Consider the following 13,188-nt stretch of genomic DNA (forward strand, 5'->3'; position numbering starts at 1 on the left):
TTTAACAACGTGTGTGGGAGGGGGTCATGAATCTGAGAATATAAATCAAACTAGATACATGCTTGACTTTCTATGAGCATCGATTTTTACCAAACTTTCATTTATGATTTCTTCTGTCTGTCTTTTCACAGCGACAAAGGAAGTCCTCACAACTTCTCGGGATGACTGTAAATGAGAGTGAGATTTACACTGAGAATATTCTCCTCTGTTTTCCGCTCCTGCCAGACTCGTGTCCTAGAGCTCATCGTCTCACTGTAGTTAAAGTGGCAATGTACGCAGTCATGTTGCTCATGATCCTCACCACAGTTTTTGGGAATCTGATGATCATCATCTCCATCTCTCACTTCAAACAGCTTCAGTCTCCGACTCATCTGATCGTTCGTTCTCTGGCGGCCAGCGACTGTCTGCTGGGCTCTCTGGTCATGCCCTACAGCATGGTGCGATCTGTCGAGGGCTGTTGGTTTCTGGGAGATGTTGTTTGTAAAGTGCATTCTAGTTTGGACATGACTTTCAGTATCTCTTCCATACTGCATCTTAGTTTAATATCTATTGACAGATACTGGGCCATCTGTGACCCTCTAAGATACAGAATGAGGATCACAAACAACACTGTGACTATATTTACCACTTTCACGTGGATCTTTTCATTTATCTATAGCTTTAGCATTTTGTTTTCAGGCGTGAACAATGTTGCTTTGGAAACTATTATGTATTTTTACTGTGTTGGAAGCTGTGTTCTGCTTTTTAACAAACAGTGGGGTATTATTTGTCCAATTCTCACATTCTTTCTTCCCGGCACTATCATGACGTCTTTGTATATCAGGATTTTTTATGTTGCAGAAAAACATGCAAGAGTTATTGCTGAACAAGTACCTGTCGCTACAGGTGGGCTGAAAAGTCAAAGCTCTGCACATAGAGAAAGAAAAGCAGCTAAAACTCTTGCCATTGTGATGGGGGTGTTTTTGCTCTGCTGGCTGCCTATTTTTATGGCCACCGTTGTTGACTCTGTTCTCAATTTTGTCACGCCAGCAGATGTTTTTGAGGCTCTGATTTGGTTTGGCTATTTTAATTCTACATGTAATCCTCTGATTTATGGTTTCTTCTACTCTCGCTTTCAGAAGGCCTTCAAGATTCTTGTTCTCTCTTATACCTGCTGCATCATTGACTCAAACACTGTGACAGTTGAATGAATACAACAATTAAGGTTTTATTTTGTACCTGACAATAAAGGTTTTTATATTCAAATTAAATTTTTCTGCTTGTCCGTAAACACATAATGGAATGAACAGAACAGGCAAAATACTGTATAAAAAACAAGACACAAGTTTAAGACCATTCCAGACAAAATCCATCCATACGGTGGATAACAACAACATTATTAAATAATCCCCTGTTCCACTGATCTTTGAAAACCCAGCTAAAGGGTTTTTTGTGTGACAGTCTTCCTTTAAAAGTTAAATCCTGCAATTCCATCTAGCACTTTAAATCCATGTTAAATACTCATATTTTCACTGATGCTTTAAACCATTAGTAGTCGTTTTATGTTGTGTTTTTATGTGTTAATTCCAATTTTGGGTCTTTAAAGCACTTTGGCCAACGTGTGTTGTTTTAAAATGTACTACACGAATAAAATGATTGATTTGTTGAGTACAGCATTACTGTATTGGTTGAACATGTAACACAAACGCATGATATTGTTACAAATGGAGCCTTTTGTAGTTTAAGGAGACGATAGTTTTATTGTTTGTGAAAACTTGCATTTTAAAAAGCTGTTTTCAAATATTTGCATTTTTGGTCCCCAAAATGCTTTTCTCATGTATTGAACGGGAAAATACTTGAATAACTTGTTAATCTTTAGTTGAAACCATTAGTTATGCATAGGAGAGGGGGGAGTAGGTTAGATTTGACATTATATATATATACAGTTGAAAGAAAAAGTATGTGAACCCTTTGGGCTTACTTGGATTTCTTCATAAATTGGTCATAAAATGTGTTCTGATCTTCATCTAAGTCACAATAATAGAGAAACACAGTCTTCTTAAACTAATACCACACAAACATTATACGTTTCCATGTTTTTATTGAACACAACATGTAAACATTCATAGTGCAGGGTGGAAAAAGTATGTGAAACCCTAGGCTAATGACTTCTCCAAGAGCTAGTGGGAGCCAGGAGTCAGCCAACCTGGGGTCCAATCAATGTGATGAGATTGGATGTGTTGATTGAAGCTGGCCTGTCCAATAAAAAACACACACCAGTTTTGAGTTTGCTGTTCTGAAGAAGCGTTGTCTGATGTGAACCATGCCTCGCACAAAAGAGCTCTCAGAAGACCTACGATCAAGAATTGTTGACTTACATAAAGCTGTAAAGCGCTACAAAAGTATATCTAAAAGCCTTGATGTCCATGTGTCCACGGTAAGACAGATTGTCTACAAATGGAGAAAGTTCAGCACTGTTGCTACACTCCCTAGGCGTGGTCGTCCTGTAAAGATGACTGCAAGAGCACAGCGCAGAATGCTCAATGAGGTGAAGAAGAATCCTAGAGTGTCAGCTAAACACTTACAGAAATCTCTGGCACATGCTAACATTTTTGTTTACAAATCTACAATAAGGAAAACATTAAACAAGAATGGACTTCATGGGAGGACACCACGGAGGAAGCTACTGCTGTCAAAAAAAAACATTGCAGCACGTTTGAAGTTTGCAAAAGAGCACCTGGATGTTCCACAGCACTACTGGCAAAACATTCTGTGGACAGATGAAACCAAAATTGAGTTCTTTGGAAAGAACACACAACGCTATGTGTGCAGAACAAAAGGCACAGCACACCAACATCAAAATCTCATCCCAATTGTGAAATATGGTGGAGGGGGCATCATGGTTTGGGGCTGCTTTGCTGACTCAGGCCATGGGCGGATTACTGTCATCGATGGAAAAATGAATTCCAAAGTTTATCAAGACATTTTGCAGGAAAACTTAAGACCATCTGTCCGCCAACTGAAGCTTAACAGAGGATGGACGATGCAACAGGACAACGACCCAGAGCATAGAAGTAAATCAAGAACAGAATGGCTTCAACAGAAGAAAATATGCCTTCTGGAGTGGCCCAGTCAGAGTCCTGACCTCAACCCGATTGAGATGCTGTGGCATGACCTCAAGAGAGCGATTCACACCAGACATCCCAAGAATATTGCTGAACTGAAACACTTTTGTAAAGAGGAATGGTACAAAATTTCTCCTGACCGTTGTGCAGTCTGATCTGCAACTATAGGAAACGTTTGGTTGAGGTTATTGCTGCCAAAGGAGGGTCAACCAGTTATTAAACCCAAAGGTTCACATACTTTTTCCACACTGCACTATGAATGTTTACATGTTGTGTCAATAAAAACATGAAAACGTATAATGTTTGTGCGGTATTAGTTTAAGCAGACTGTGTTTCTCTATTTTTGTGACTTAGATGAAGATCAGAACACATTTTATGACCAATTTATGAAGAAATCCAAGTAAGCCCAAAGGGTTCACATACTTTTTCTTTCAACTGTATATACCAGTCAATAATGATTTCCCTAACGTTATTGAATGGGAATGTTCTTTAGCTGTTGGCCTTAACTGTATTTCAAACAATATATATTTTTATGCTTTTGATATGACTGTCTGCTTTTTTACAATCACAAGGGAAGTTCTCTCAGCCTCGTTGGCAGATGTAATGACATCAAATGAGACTAAGATAAGATTTATGATGAGAATTATCTCCTATGTTGTCTGCTCCTGTCCGACTATTATCCTGTAGCTCATCGGAAAATTCCATGTTTTATTCGAAAACGCTTCACTGCCAAACAATGAATTTTTCAAGTATCTGTTATTTCACAACTGTACTGCAGGTTGCGCTGTTACACATTCTGAAAGACCGCCATCTATCTCTTTATACAGCTTCACTGAATAAACTTAAGATCTGAATCAGACTCATAAAATACAGTCAAACTCCAAATTATTTATTATCTGTTGGTAAAATCAGTGATGACATGCATCTGAATAAGATCTCCTGGACCCCTTTGCTTGTTTAAGATGGTCATATGGTGGTCCTTAGCTAGTCATGTGCTTGTTTAAGGACAAGCATTTTACCAGTTTAGGACTAGCTCATGACCAGTTCAACCAGCACATGACCAGCTTAAACCGGCAAAACCAGCTACCACGCTTCAAAACGTAGCCAGGTTATGCTGTTTTTTTCAACAGGTAAGACTGACAACAATAAAGATTCAACAGTATTTAACTATGTGAATGGCGGGGTACGGGATTGCTCCAAGAAAAATTTATACTTCTGTTTATGTTTTATCTGAGCATACAAGCATACTGAAGATCTAGAAGTGTAGGGGAAACGAGTGGTAGGGGCCAAGGCACTTGACGGGAGAACATGTGGCGCAAAGTCATATCAAACTCCACATGTCTTCCGGACAGCCCACAACTGGCACAAAAGACATGATACTGTCACGACCCTGCTCACAGAACTTTAAAACTACTGAAATGGACAGGATCATGACAGTACCCCTGCCCCAAGGGACGCCTTCTGGAAGCCCAAGGAAGAAACCTCAGAGGTACAAGACAGACAGACATGGCACTTAATCGCTGGCAAAACACTGTACTTATTCGGTTCATTTGACTATCCAATAACTGTCTGTCTTGTGTCTAAAAAAATCTTATTAATTCTCACCTTTGCTTTCCAATTTAATCCTCCTAGTAGCCTTGTATACTAGCGGTGCTGTTTAGCATGTTGACAAAATGTTTAAATGCTCTCCTACTTGTAAGTCTCTTTGAAAAAGCGTCTGCCAAATTACTTAATTTAACTAAATGTGATAATCTCATGTTAGTGTTCTTCCAGCCTTGGCACAGTCCATCGTGCCATCAACATGGGGAAAATTAAGCATTACTGCCTTAAAATCAAAAATAAATTTAAAATAAATTTTGAAAATATTGATATTTTATATGTATGAGCAAACATTGGCAATACAGCTCTTTCCAATTTTGATTCTGAAAATACTAAATGATATTAATATAAAAAGAGGAACATTTGAATACATTAAATATGACAGATCAGAGACAGACAATTTTGTAACCATTGGTTACAAACGGGAGGGACCTAAATCTGAGGGTACATATAGAGGCGTGGCTACAGAGACGAGTCAAATTATGATTTAATATTGCATGGGCATGTACGGTCTGTATATTTACATTTCTTTTGATATTCATTTTGATCATTTGACTCTTTTCAAAATATTTCTGAAAATCTGGTCCATAATAGTGTGGCCTTTTACATTTACCGGTGAAGTGATGATATCAAATGAGACTGAGAATATTCTCCTCTGTTTTCCGCTCCTGCGAGACTCGTGTCATAGAGATCATCGTCTCACTGTAGTTAAAGTGGCAATGTACACTGTCATGTTGCTCATGATCCTCTCCACAGTTTTTGGGAATCTGCTGATCATCATCTCCATCTCTCACTTCAAACAGCTTCAGTCTCCGACTCATATGATCGTTCGGTCTCTGGCTGCCAGCGACTGTCTGCTGGGCTCTCTGGTCATGCCCTACAGCATGGTGCGATCTGTCGAGGGCTGTTGGTTTCTGGGAGATGTTGTTTGTAAAGTGCATTCTAGTTTGGACATGACCTTCTGTATCTCTTCCTTAATCCATCTCAGTTTAATATCTATTGACAGATACTGGGCCATCTGTGACCCTCTAAAATACAAAATGAGGATTACAAACAACACTGTGACCATATTCATCACCTTCACGTGGATCTTTTCATTTATCTACAGCTTTTCTGTTGTGTTTTCAGGGGTAAATGCAGTTGGTTTGGAAACGTTTATCATTCAAGTGTACTGTGTGGGAAGCTGTGTTCTGTTTTTTAACAAAGAGTGGGGTCTCATTTGTTCACTTCTCACATTCTTTCTTCCAGGCACTATTATGAGCTCTCTGTATATGAAAATCTTCCATGTGGCAAGTAAACATGCTCGAGTTATGTCAGAAAGAGTGACAGGGGGTTTGAAGAGTCAAAACTCTGTACAGAGAGAAAGAAAAGCTGCTAAAACTCTTGCTATTGTGATGGGGGTGTTTTATCTCTGTTGGTTGCCTTATTTTACCGGCACTGTTGTCGACCCGTATCTCAATTTTATAACTCCAGCTGATGTTTTTGAAGCTTTGATTTGGTTTGCATATTTTAATTCCACCTGTAACCCTTACATCTATGGTTTGTTCTATCCCTGTTTTCAGAAAGCTTTTAAGAGTTTGTTTATAAGTTTTATTTGGGGCGTTTCGGAGAATCGGGCAGCTCAATCTTAGAATAAATATGATCAGTTTTATATTTGTGTTTTATTAAGTTCGTACGCTCTTAATGAAAATGTTTAATCACTAGTTCAGGTACAAATAATGTAACATGTCACAGTTAAAATGTGTTATTTTAACACCATTACAACATTTTTTTATGGGCAACTTTGCATTTATTGTAATTTAAGTAACAATTGGTGTCATTTTGCGGGGGGGGGGGAGAAAAGTGGGGAAAGAAAGTTTGACGCTTTTTAATTTAAGTTGACTGTTTACTAAATAAAATGCAGAGATGTGTTAGTACTATGTTAGAAGAATAATGCAAGCAGATTTGACTTTAAATCATTTTCAGTATGCAGATTTTTGATATGTCAATTCAGTTTTCACAATTTAAACCTGTAAATTTTTACACATGTGGCATTTTTCTTTACGCTTTTTGGTTGAAAATGTGTAGGTCCTTAAACTCAATTTATCATTTTTATTCATTCCTTTTTCTATTAAAACACAGGAATTATTGTAGGATAAGATAAAAATATATATTTGTATTGTTTCTTACCCTGCCAAATGTTTCACTGATCCCACCCCAAAAAATGAAAACTTTCATTAAACTGTCATTTCTAGCCTCATCATTTTAATATGTCGGAAGTCAAAATTAATTTTATCCATAGGGTTGGGAATCGAAAACCTGAATTGTTTGGGAATCGGAATCGAAAGTTTAGGAATCGGATTGGAATTGAAAGGAATAGGAATCAGACACGTGAAATAAAAATTTCAATTCCTCTTATTAATTCCTGTGTGCATATTTTCACAAATGGGTTTGTGTAAACTTGTGATAAAGCACAGGAACCACACATTGACCATAGTTTCATTATAATAACTACAGTTTAACCATGATGTAGTAAAACTATGGTATTACAAAATGTAACAAATCAGAAAAAACATGGTTGCTATATGTATATATATTAACAAAAGGGTGCTCATACAGATCTATATTTTTTGCAAACCAGTCAATAAGCAGGCTTAAAGACCATACAGGTTTATATTTAAACGTTTTACTTCAACTGTGGAATCGAAACTGGAAATCGATGAGAATCGGAATTGATCAGAAGAATCGAAATTGGAATCGCTAAAATTCAGTCGATACCCAATCCTACCTATAAGGATCTCTAGAGTTTCCAGTTTCTAAATGTGATCCCGGACCCAAAAAGTTTTAAGTAGCACAGGGGTATTTGCAGCACAAGCCAACATGGATCAAAATGATTGATTTTTAAATTAATGGCAGAAATCATCAGGGTATTAATTCAATTTTATTTCTATTTCGCTTTTCACAATGTGCCTTGTTCCAAAGCTTTACAGCAGAAAATAAGAAAATAAGAAAAACAGAAAAACACAGAACAAGTAAAACACAGCACAGTGCATATTGTTTATAGAACAAGCAATATTATTCTAGTACAAAATATCTAATAAATGCAGTCCTCCTGTGGCCAGGAACCCAAACTCCAAAAACCTCGGGTGAAACCAGTCTCAGCAGTGACTTTGATTAAAAGTTACAGAGTACATGTTTTTGAAAAATAGGGAGAACTTATTAGTTGTGATTTAGGAAATTTCATTTGTTGAAACTGTTTAGGTCTAATTTGATCTTATTTTGTGATCGATATCAGACAACAGTGTAAAGTTTTAAACAAGGAAAATAGTAAGGGCATAACTGAGTGCAGCTATAACTTCAAACTGATGTGATGTGATGTTAGTTAAGCATTAAATAGCACGTGTTGTAAATGTATCATTAATGTGACAAGTAGTCCGTCTTTGCCATTGGTTGGGGGTGCAATTGCCTGAGCTGGGATGGTCAGATGGTCACTTTGCTCTTGGGTGGTGATGGAAATGCCTGAGATGGACCTGGGATGGTCAGTTAATCAATGGAATCCTTTTTTTTATTTCGTTTTTGTTGTTATGCATTATCCAATCATTTTTAATCAATATGAATTGCACATTTAAATGATTGAAAAACACATAAACTTTGAATAATAACTTTGCAAAAACATTAATTACCACTGACAATAGGCATCATGTTGGACCGTAAGATGCCCAATCCAACATCACAGTCTGGCAACTCGTGTGATTTGAATATGAATATGAGCAAATGACAAGTATAGCTAGGAAACAATCTCTGTTTGGATAAATTCTACAATAAAAGTAAAATTAGCAGAAAAAAAACCAAGAGAGATATTTTGTGACCACAGGTTCCTTTTAAGTGGGAGGTATCTTAGATCAGAGAGTATAAAGAGACTAACTACAGAGACGAGTCCATTTGAAATGTTGTATTGAATGGTCATGTACTTCTTGCATATTTATCTATCTTTTGATATTGGTCTTCATCATTTTATAATTCATGAAATAATTCAGTTCACATTTCTGCGACCTTTTACGTCCACAACGTTTTTTAAGTCTGCATTTCAGTCAGAGCTTCGGGCAGACGTGATGACGTCAAATGACACTGAGATTTACGATGCAAATATTCTCTGTTATCCGCTCCTGCCAGACTCGTGTCATAGAGCTCATCGTCTCACTGTAGTTAAAGTGGCAATGTACGCTGTCATGTTGCTCATGATCCTCACCACAGTTTTGGGGAATCTGCTGATCATCATCTCCATCTCTCACTTCAAACAGCTTCAGTCTCCGACTCATCTGATCGTTCAGTCATTGGCCGCTTGCGACTGTCTACTGGGCTCTCTGGTCATGCCCTACAGCATGATGCGATCTGTTGAGGGCTGCTGGTTTTTGGGAAATATTTTTTGTAAAGTGCATTCTAGTTTAGACATGACTTTTAGCATCTCTTCTTTACTGCATCTCAGTTTAATATCTATTGACAGATACTGGGCCATATTTGACCCTTTGAGATACAAAATGAGAGTCACAAACAACACTGTGACTGTATTCATCGCCCTCACGTGGTTCTTTTCATTTACGTACAGCTTCAGCATTGTGTTTTCAGGGGTGAATGCAGTTGGTTTGGAAGCTCTTTTATTGCAGATATCTTGTTCTGGTGGCTGCGTTCTGCTTTTCAACAAAGAATGGGGCTTAATCTGTGTCATTTTGGTGTTTCTTATTCCGGGAACTATAATGAGCTGTCTGTACATGAGCATATTCAATGTTGTGAAAAAGCATGCAAAGGTTTTGTCAGAGAAGATGTCTGTGGGCACCGCAGGAGTTCAGACTCAAAGCTCCGCACAGAGAGAAAGGAAAGCAGCTAAAACTCTGGCTCTTGTCATGGGCGTTTTCTTTCTCTGCTGGCTGCCGTTCTTTATTGCCACTGCCGTCGATCCTTTCATCAATTTTGTTACTCCGCCGGATGTGTTTGATGCTTTGGTTTGGTTTGGCTATTTGAATTCAACATGTAATCCTATAATCTATGGATTTTTCTATCCTAGCTTTCAGAAGGCCTTTAAGATTCTCATATCCAATATCTCTGGATTTAGTAACTCACACACACTGAGATTCGAATAAATATGATTTCTATAAATTAACAGTTTTCATTTGCTCATACATATATTTGTAATGTAGTACTGTATATGTTATTGCATTTAGAACACTAATGTAAGACAAACCTACTTATCCTCTTTAAAAAAATCTGTTATTATTCAAACCTGTATGCTTTTCGATGACAATGGTTTTTAAAAAAATAACTTTGTTTTTGTTCATGATGAAAATCTGTGGGGTCCTAAAAAGCCTTGTTCTGAATGTCTTTAAAACATAAATACATATTTTAAATAATACAGGTTTGAAACTAAATAATGACAAATAATGATTATTCATTTTTTTTGTGAACTGTTTTTTTAATAAAGGAGAAAAAATAAAACAAGCTTACCATTCGTAGGCTAAACCCATTGTGCGAGAGATGTGTTTGTACTGTGCTTGAATGAATCTGTTTGATACCAAATAAAACATAACTTGTTTAGGCTGTACTTTATTGTAAAATGAAAAGTTCACATTGATTTCCATCCAGAAATATAAAAACACAGAACTCACATGTGTGCATCAGTGTACATTAAGTTTCACAACATCTGGTTACAAAAGTGATTCCAAAACAGCACATAGAAAAGAATCAAAAGCAAAGACAACAGCTTCTATTCGTGACAACATCAACCTATTTTACAGATTTACATCTAATGTTCACCGCTATTCACAGTATTGTTATTTTAAGTATCCACTATTCTGATGACTACCCTTCTGTCATATATTCATCGGCATGTCATTTCAAACATTTTAAACTTACTTTCTTCTGCAGAGCACAAAAGAAGATATTTTGAAGAATGTTAACCAAACAACACTGGCCCCCATCGACTTCTAATGCATGAAAGTCTTTTCTTTAAATATCTTCTTACGTGTGTCACAAATGAAACTGTCTTATACAGGTTTTGATTGACATGAGGGTTAATAAATGATGACACAATTTCAAATTTTAGAGTCTTTACCATAGACTGTAACACAGTATAAAATGGTCTTAACATCCGCTTGTTTGTAGACTGTTTTTAACTGTGTATTTCATACCTAACTGTGATTTCAATCACTCTGACTTAGAATGAATGCAATTTCTCCAGATGAATGCATAAATAAACATTGTTTAGCCGAGTAGAGTTAGAGTAACTCTAACAATGTCCTTAAAATAATATTTCATGCCCTGTGTTATGTTGCTGTGCGTGAATGTAAGTAGTCTGCCAGGTTGTAAAGAATAAAGTGAGTGAATAACAAAGTTATTGGTTTTGGGAAAAAAGGAGTCGACTCTGAATCACGAAAATGAGTCGTCTATCATTTTAATTTCAGTTTCGGGGAAGATTTGCGGCACTCCGTTTAATGCCCGCCTGAGTTCCGTTTGTGCCACTGCATGCGGTAGAACAATCACAACAGACTAGACCATCTAACCAATCAGATCAGTGTAGGCTGACAGAAAGGAGGGGATTAGATGAATCGCCCAACAAATCTTTTGAGGGTCTTATGTAAGGTAATAATAACGGCCTATTATGAGGAAAAGAAGGTGCCTTAGCCCCTGTAGGTACGTAAACTTGTTGGTGGACACTCCATAAACCAAAGTATGACCTTAAAAATCACAAAATTAGTATAGTTAAAGTTAACACAGCAGTTGTGCCCAAAAGGCTAGAGAGTCAGACTCGTGAACATAAGGTTGCCGGTTTGATTCTCAGGGCCGGCGGGTAATGACTGTGGTGCCCTTGAGCAAGGCATCTTACTCCTACTTGCTCCCGGGGGGCTGCAGTGATAGCTGCCCACTGCTCCGGGTGTACGTGTGTTCACGACTTGCTGTGGATGTGTTCACTACTCACTGGATAGGTTAAATCCAGAGGTCACATTTTGGGTATGGGTCACCATATCTAACAGGTCACTTAAACTTTCATATTGTAAACTTGTCAAATATTTGATACAGTCATAATGGACCTAAGAGGCCTCCAGGTGTAATCATCTTGATATGAACATCAGATTTACTGTATAAAATAAGATACTCTCTTATTTAAAACAGCAGAGGTTAAACAATGAGCGTTAGGTTGAAAATGTATGGCAAATTGTTTAACTTATGTTGTGTTGTCTTTTAAAGTCCTGACCTATGCTGTACTTTCTGTTATAGAATATGTTTAAACCCCAAAATATATTCAATATAAAAGTATGTAAGAGAAAATACTATTATTGAATATAAGTGAATACAAGTAGATTTTTTATTTTAATAAATTATAATAAATAGTCAAATGTGCATTTTGAGTCACTTACGATTTTTTTTTAAAAACTCAAAACTACATAATACAAAAACAAAGATTTGATCTGAGATGTGAGAGCTGACCCGGTGGGGACTTCACGACTACAACGCATGAATAAGTCAAGAGTGATCACCCTTGAGAACTCAAGTGTGAAATTGTAATAAGGCTCCTGAGTGCTGCTGTATTTGTGTTATAAACAGAGACATTGCATCATGAGCGATATGTGTGAATGAGTGACATTTGTAAATGTGTTGACAGATCAAACAATTACAAAATATTAATGTATAATTAAATACAAATGTTATTCTTAATTTGATGTTTAAAAGTTAAACAGTATCAACTTTTATTTTGTTTGCACATTCATGTTTGTGTCCTTTTTTCTAAAATTACGTATGAATAATTGTTCTAATTTTCATAAAAATCTTTATAAAGTTTAATTCACTGGACCAGCGGATCACAGGCTTGGTCTATCTGGGAGACCACCATAATCCATAAGAGACAAAGCTGCTCAGGCTGGTTTAGAAGCCATTTTCCTAATATTTAGGAAGGTTAACAGGCCAAGTTTAAAACAAAGTCCCTCTTCAGAAAGAGCCAGTATCAAAAATACATTCACCACATAAGGTGTTGGGATTAGAATGGTAAAACATTATTAACAAGAGTGGGTACATTTGTAGCCTATATATTTTTTCCTTTTCACCTCAGATCAAATAAACCATAGGTCTACAGGAGCCTATGGTGCAAAACGATCAATTTACTGACAATATACTACCAATATACAAAGACTTAAGGGAAATGGACCTATATTGGCCTCAAATTAGTTATTTGATTGATCAACTCGTTCACCTCAGAAGTCATTCTTCTAGCCCTTGACTCAATAATCTTTCGCATATGTGTCCTGCTTATTTTTTGCTAAGCCTCCCTGAATTATTTTTGCCTGAGCATTAGTTTACACTCCAAACGAAGCTACGTCCATATTTTTAATAGGTCGCATATCCTTAAGTATATATTCATGCATATATCTGCTTTAATTTTCCAAAGTTGGACATCACTCCTAATGCGTAAAATTGAGCGTTGAACACATATTACAAAAGCAGGCCACTCTTAAAAAAA

General features: G+C 36.9%; 3 protein-coding genes across 3 annotated transcripts; all 3 read left to right on the forward strand.

Annotated features, from left to right (window-relative positions):
- The first annotated feature begins 140 nt into the window (after nucleotides 1-140).
- On the forward strand, nucleotides 141-1,190 carry LOC130434686 (trace amine-associated receptor 4-like). The gene has a single exon (XM_056764978.1). It carries the CDS (start codon nucleotides 162-164, stop codon nucleotides 1,188-1,190), a length of 1,029 nt encoding a protein of 342 aa, XP_056620956.1. The 5' UTR covers nucleotides 141-161.
- Nucleotides 1,191-5,326: 4,136 nt separating this feature from the next.
- LOC130433983 (trace amine-associated receptor 4-like) lies at nucleotides 5,327-6,334 on the forward strand. The gene has a single exon (XM_056763793.1). It carries the CDS (start codon nucleotides 5,327-5,329, stop codon nucleotides 6,332-6,334), a length of 1,008 nt encoding a protein of 335 aa, XP_056619771.1.
- Nucleotides 6,335-8,794: 2,460 nt separating this feature from the next.
- LOC130434679 (trace amine-associated receptor 4-like) lies at nucleotides 8,795-9,820 on the forward strand. The gene has a single exon (XM_056764964.1). The coding sequence runs from the start codon at nucleotides 8,795-8,797 to the stop codon at nucleotides 9,818-9,820; it is 1,026 nt and encodes a 341-aa protein (XP_056620942.1).
- The last annotated feature ends 3,368 nt before the right edge of the window (nucleotides 9,821-13,188 follow it).

This window comes from Triplophysa dalaica, chromosome 13 (assembly GCF_015846415.1).
Source record: "Triplophysa dalaica isolate WHDGS20190420 chromosome 13, ASM1584641v1, whole genome shotgun sequence".
In the NCBI taxonomy this organism is placed as follows: Eukaryota; Metazoa; Chordata; class Actinopteri; order Cypriniformes; family Nemacheilidae; genus Triplophysa; species Triplophysa dalaica.

Coding starts and splice junctions, on each gene's coding strand:
- LOC130434686 (XM_056764978.1), top strand. CDS start 162: ATGACTGTAAATGAGAGTGAGATTTACACTGAGAATATTCTCCTCTGT.
- LOC130433983 (XM_056763793.1), top strand. CDS start 5,327: ATGATATCAAATGAGACTGAGAATATTCTCCTCTGTTTTCCGCTCCTG.
- LOC130434679 (XM_056764964.1), top strand. CDS start 8,795: ATGACGTCAAATGACACTGAGATTTACGATGCAAATATTCTCTGTTAT.